Genomic DNA, 6,610 nt, shown 5'->3' on the forward strand with positions numbered 1-6,610 from the left:
AGTTTTTACAGTTGTCTTAATGCACAATTTTGTATTAGCTCACTGGTGGCAGCTTGATTTATAATCCGTTCTACTCTTAATCTACTTCTCAAACTCCTCTTTAAAGTCTGACGGTTTCTTTTTGAAACGGAGACTGCTTTGTTGTAAAGCCTCAGCACATTTCAAGCTATGAACATGATGTGTCTGTAGATGGTATTAATCTTCAAAGACTTTTGTGAAGTCCAGCTATTACAACATGTCATGCTATTTACCTCTATTTCTCTGTCTTTTTCCCCCTCTCCTTTGTGCCACCACCATCCTCACGGCCTCCTCCTCCCGGCGTCAGATTGAGAACCTGCAGGAGCAGCTGCGGGACAAAGACAAGCAGCTGGGGAACCTGAAGGACAGGGTCAAGTCTCTGCAGACCGACTCCAGTAACACAGACACTGCCCTGGCCACCCTGGAGGAGGCGCTGTCAGAGAAGGTATGCTGCATCACCGTGACATTAGAGTGGACGCAATGAGTGTGAACATCTGCTGCATGACTAAAACATTATCATAAAGGGTTTTTTAATGAAAGCGTACAGTCAGTGTCTGTCCCACTGACATGAATAAAGTTTATAATAATGGCCTGTTTATGGATCAAACTGCTAAAATTGAAATTTTGGACTTAAAGCAACATTATGTAACTTTTTGACCTTAAAATAACAGCTTCAAAATCATTTTGATGGTACAGTGTCTTGTTATAGGGTGAATGCACTATGTAACTTCAGTGAGAGGGTAGGATCACAGCGTTGCAAGTTTTTAACACATAACATTGTTATGACATAATGAGTTTTGTTTGTAGTCACCTACATTACGTCTGGCAAATTGTTACAGACCTGGGATTTGTATTTACGACAGTGCTGTTTCACTTAGAAAATGTGGGGGGTGCCAAGTCGCACAAAATGCCAATTTCTACATAATGTTGCTTTAAGGGAATAGTTCAACATTTTGGAAAATAAACATAATGCTTTCTTGTAGTCACATGAAGCTTACAAAGCTACAACCAGCAGCAACCCAGCCAGTCATATTCTAGATGGTAACCCCAGACCCATGACTCACGAGAGTGGTCATTTTAACCCAAACCATTATCTTTCCCTAACCCTAACCTTACCAAGTGTTTTTGTGTCTAAACCTAACCAGATCTTAACCACGCCATTGTCACATTATAAAACATAATTACAACTTGCACAATAAATATACGATGTGTACAAATCTCGAGAGAGTTGGGGCACATAATCCCCCATAAAACTGCTAATGGTCATTTTTACATTACTTCAGTTTTTGTAAAAGATGATGTGTCGATTATTGAGCCTTGCAGAGTCAGGCTAGCTGCATGCTAAGCTAAGCTAAGTTAGCCAGCTGATGGTGGTTGCTGAATCCTTGTGTGTGCGCAGTGTACAGACATGTTTGGTATCAATCTGCACATCTTAATCTCAGCAAGAAAGCCAAGAAGCATATTTCTTCTCCTTGAGGCAGATAAAAGTTATAATCCTTTACTTTTACTCCTGGTTGCAAAGAAAACTTCTTAAAACTCAAAGATGCCACCTAAAGTGCTGCACTTAAAGCTTAATCTTACGCCTCACTGTCAGTACGAGTTAATCACTTGATAAATGTGTCTCATTGCTCCCACTCAGCAAAACTCAAACTTTAAGGTAATTCTTCAGTGTAATACTTTTAATTCTGGTTTTGTGTGTCTGTGTGTGTTTGTGTGTGTGTGTGTGTGTGTGTGTGTGTGTGTCTGTGTTAGGAGAGGATTATAGAGCGTTTAAAGGACCAAAGGGAGAGGGAAGACAGAGAACGTCTGGAAGAAGTGGATTCCTACAAGAAGGAGAACAAGGATCTGAAGGAGAAAGTCAACAACCTGCAGATAGAGTTAACAGAGAAAGAGGTCAGTGAGTATGCATGGAGAGCTAAGAGACTTTCCTTTTGTGTGAGGGTGTAGGGACGTGTCCACATGACTGCGTATTATCACACATGCAGCGCCTTTATGTTTCTCTACTCTAGTGTACTGCACAGTGTGCCGTACATTGCAACTCTTTCTGTCACTATGCTTTTAAATGACATTTATGCCGCTGCCTCTGGCACTCTGGCCTAGTTACTGTAGACCTCCTGGTTTGAACCTGCTGTCTGTCCACCTGCAGTCAAGTCTCATCGATTTAAAGGAGCACGCTTCATCGCTGGCATCCTCTGGCCTCAAAAAGGATTCGAAGCTCAAGTCCCTGGAGATCGCCATCGAGCAGAAAAAAGAGGAGTGTAGTAAGTTGGAGACGCAGTTGCAGAAGGTAAGTGTGCTCGTCACAGTGCAGAATCACTCACATGAGCACAGGATAATGTGTAGATTTGATTTTGATTCAAAGAAACATAATGTATATTTTGTATGTAGATGTACAGTTTATTTTAGTGTCATCACAGTTCGAAAATCAACGAATAATTCAAAGGTTACACATAACAGAAGTACCCACAAACCTCAAACACAGCAATTATGCAGCGGTTCTACAGTACAATTTCACAGTCATCCCTCCTTTTTGTTATTTTGGACTCAAAGCTCCATCATTCTGTCAATAGCTTTGGGGCAGTGAAAGGTGCAAAAAGCGATTCTGGAGAAAGTTGATTTTTGTGTCTCATTCCCAGATCCTCTAACGCGGATGCTTTGGGTTACACTTTGGGCTGGTATGGTCCACCCACCAACACAAAGCATCTGTATCTACTGGGGATTGATACTCAACAATCAGTTGTCTTACAAATTGCACCTTTAAGGATGGAAATGTTCTCAGTCCTATTCAGAGCAAAAAAAGCCTCCACAGTTCAGTGAAGTTCAGTAAAGCTAGCGGCCCTCACACATGACCTAGTTGTTGCAGTGTGTCCTGCACCGTTGGCATCAGTCAACCCTTGTAGATGGCTTTTGGCCGATTGAGCGTGTAGAGCAGATCGATGAGAGAAATCAGTCTGATTGGCTGTTCACCCACTTGAGTCTGTCACTGTAGTATCCATGGTTTCACCCATTTAGCGCTGATTCATCTTCTGCCTTCTTGCCAGTGCCATGTGCAACTTCTTTATCAGACGTATCCTTGATTCGATCTGCAATTCAGAGTTTCTGGTTTCCCTTTTTGAGTGACAAATACAGACTCCTGTGACTTGGGTGTACGGAGAGGTATCTCCTCTCATGCATTTAGCCGTGGGCTAACCGCCGTCTTTGGCTGAGACACAGGCAGTGTGAGGTGACGCAACTGTCAGCCTTCATGGCCACTAGCTCTTTGATGTCGGTTTGGTGTGTCTGAGTCCTGACATGATACCAGAGCAGTCTACCATAGTGAATACATGTTCACACAAATGTACAGTTGTTGGCATTGCAATCTTACTACAAGGTCCATGTAGTAACAGTTTGGGGAGCTGATTGTATGACACGATCTGCATTTGAAATCTACACCTAAACTCAAACAATACCACAACAACCTCAGGATATGTATCAAAATGATCCGTGATTCCCTATAACTACTAGGCCGCAGAAAAAAATGGATAAACAAATAAAATTGGTGAGAAATAAAATACAATGAAAGAATATAAAACTATTATCATGTGTTTCAGACAGGGAGAATTTTTTCACTGTTGTTGTTATACAGATCAGGAATGTCCTCAGATGATTTCAAGAGGTCCAGAAGGAAAATTGCCTATTTTAGTTGTGATGAATGCTTTGACTTTGACTGGACTGTGGAGAGCTGCCCTGAGTGAAGGCTGTAGAGATGTCCTTGTGTTAATTGAACAGAACTGTTCAGCTGAAGAAATAAATTAGCTCACTGTGAGCCCAGGGAACACTTTTAACTTTTTAACAGTTAGAGACTTCACAAATACTCAATTACACTTTTATTCTCAGTATTAAAAGAGTTTGGTTGAATGCTCATTTAGTTCTCCTGCTTTATGTGAAAACTGTGAAAACCCACAATCCTTCGTCAGACTAATTCCTTGTTTGAAAAAAGCAAACTCCTGTAAGTATCAGTGAACCTGCCTCATATAAAACGCAGTTAATGAGGATGAGGCTACCATCATGCTCTCTCCTGTAACAGGCTGCACTGCTTTGTTCAGGCCGCTGTAGGGAGCGGTCAGTTCATTAAATACCTCCCCCCTCCATAATCCTCTGACTGTCCCCGTGTCTGTTCCTCTGCATTTGTCTGTGATGTGTTGCCTTTAACGTGTAACAACATCTGCTTTACTGAGGCTATGTTACTGCTCTGTAAAACATGTACTGTAACATGTCTCATCCTGCTCTTCTCTCCTCTGGCTCCAACGAAATCCTAACACTTTACTCTCCCGGGTTTCCCCACTCCCTTCCTCGACCCCTCCCTCCGTTTGCAATGTAGCAAGCTGAGCAGCTATTCAGTCACATGAACAATCCTGTAAGTCCCTCTCTTGAGCTCTCCTGGGCACATATTGAAAGCATGAGGACACTGATAACTTCTTTGAAACATGCTAGATGGTGATCATGCCGGCCCCCAGCACAGGTTCTGCTTTCACCCACCGACCCACCCAGATGCATGTTGGTCATCGCACTGTACTGGTATAATGGGCTTTATGCTGCACCCAGAGTCTCATTATGCTACTGTTTGTGTTTGTGACACATGTGGTGAAACTGGTGCTGCATATACAGTATTTTAAGTTCACTTTATTTGGTCAGTTGGAGTTGAACGCTATGCAGTGAATCTGTTTATTTGTAACTTTTTGAATTGTGGCTCTGTAGTTGGTTTATCTGTGATTCGTTTGTTTAACTGCAGTGAGATTTTCCTATGCTTGCGCACAAAGATCTGCACACTCAATGCAAGAACTGACTACGTTTTCCATCACTAAACATCAGTCGACTGGGAACCAGACGGATCTGCAAGCACATGTTTCATATGCTCTGGCAGATACGTCTGGTCACTCTCCAATTCAGAAGGATTACCCTGAGACCTGGCCTGTGTCGGGCCACTCACAACGGTTTATCTAATATGGGTTTTTATACTATTACGGGACAGTGGAGCGCCACTCGTCCTGATTTGAAAAATGACGTTTCACTGCGCTCATTGGTTGTAGGTCTATCCAACTTGGATCAAACTGTCAAAAATCTCAAATCTTTTCGGAAACACATTTTCGTTAACTGTTTAGCTATAATTTGAGAACGTTTGTGACCAGATCGCCATTTTTTTCCTGCTTGAAAATGGACCAAGCACTGTCCTAACTTGCATGTGTCGCTCAGCGCTGTTACACGTTTCGTTGCAGGCGTTTTGTTCTGCGCCCGTTGTTGATGCCCCTTGGAAATCGGAAATGAACTGAGAGCTTCCTGACTAATATGCATTTGTGAATTAGTCTGGCGATGTCAGGCGACTCCATCAGTGCAAATGTTGAGTACAGGATATCCCAGAGCTTTCAACTTTGTTTTGTCATACAGTGACACATGGTGAGGGCAGCTCAGAATGACTATCATGGCCAGAGGTTAACTTTGAGTTTCAGATGAGTCGAAGGCAACATGCACACCATTTGCTTTTTTATGGTGCAGAGAATCATTTCCCCCAAAAATCAATTCCAATAAAAAACATTAATTTTAACACATTACTAAATGATATTTAACAATGATAATATGTATTATTTTCTATGTTTTTGGTATATGACTCTTATTCAGTATATTTTAGGATCCCAGTAAATGTCCAAGTCAAGACTGTATGTTGTTTCAAGGGATGCACTGATAATGACTTTTATAGCTGGTAGCAAAATACAAAAAAGACTTGGCACATCTAAATCATGAGCTGGTTGAGTAGGAGAGGGACGAGTAGACCAAACACTTGCAAACAAACTCCCGCACACTGACAAATCCATTTGCCTGATGATGGCCTAGTACCGAAACACTGCAAATAAATGTTGTGTGGGAGTTTGCCTGCAATTTTGTGAAGCTTTCTGTAAAATTGCAGGTGCAGAAAAGTTTTAATTATACCGAGGTCATGGATTTTTCATGATGCTTTCATTAGAAAACGTAATGCATCACAAAAGGAGGATAAATCAATACAGAAAGGAATCAGGAGAATAACATGAAGTAAAGTTCCTACAATCCTCAAATGCATAAAAAAAACATAAAGAGCTTAAAACTCATATCAAAATCCACATATAGACACACACATCTGAGACAACTCGCTCCTCATGCTTGAAATATGAAACCTCTCGATTGCCGACAGATCGACTCGGTCCCCGTTGCTTTCTGTTTCTACATTCTTTTGACTGACAATCACAAAGACTGTGCAGCTTCGTTGGGTTTGCATGACATGGTCGACCTTGTTGCATGTTGTCTCTGTCAGTGTTGCCACGCTTCCCTCTCGTCTCAGTGTGGTGGTGCGGTTTAGCTGAGGTACCGGCCGTGGTTGGAGATCACTGCAGTGTTTTGGTGGATGCTCTCTGGCTCTGTATAACTCCTGCACCTCTGCGACCTGTGTTGACATGTGTGGCTGCATATTGTCTCGAGGGTGATGTGTTCCACTGTAATGTGCTTCATGGAGAGTTACAAACTGTTGCAACAATGGCGAGATGAGTCCACACTGAGCTCTTATCAGCTTGTGACGGACAGTATC

At 42.1% G+C, this 6,610-nt stretch overlaps 1 protein-coding gene across 1 annotated transcript in view; it reads left to right on the top strand.

Annotated features, from left to right (window-relative positions):
• The window catches only part of erc2 (ELKS/RAB6-interacting/CAST family member 2), a 42,204-nt gene that overhangs the window by 23,625 nt on the left and 11,969 nt on the right, over positions 1-6,610 (top strand). The window contains exons 9-12 of the mRNA XM_084348842.1: positions 326-463; positions 1,771-1,911; positions 2,165-2,305; positions 4,379-4,494. Coding sequence (XP_084204968.1) covers positions 326-463; positions 1,771-1,911; positions 2,165-2,305; positions 4,379-4,494 — 536 coding nt within the window. The remainder of the gene's footprint in view (positions 1-325; positions 464-1,770; positions 1,912-2,164; positions 2,306-4,378; positions 4,495-6,610) is intronic.

The sequence above is a fragment of the Pagrus pagrus genome, assembly GCF_965226575.1.
Source record: "Pagrus pagrus genome assembly, chromosome: 3".
Classification (NCBI taxonomy): Eukaryota; Metazoa; Chordata; class Actinopteri; order Spariformes; family Sparidae; genus Pagrus; species Pagrus pagrus.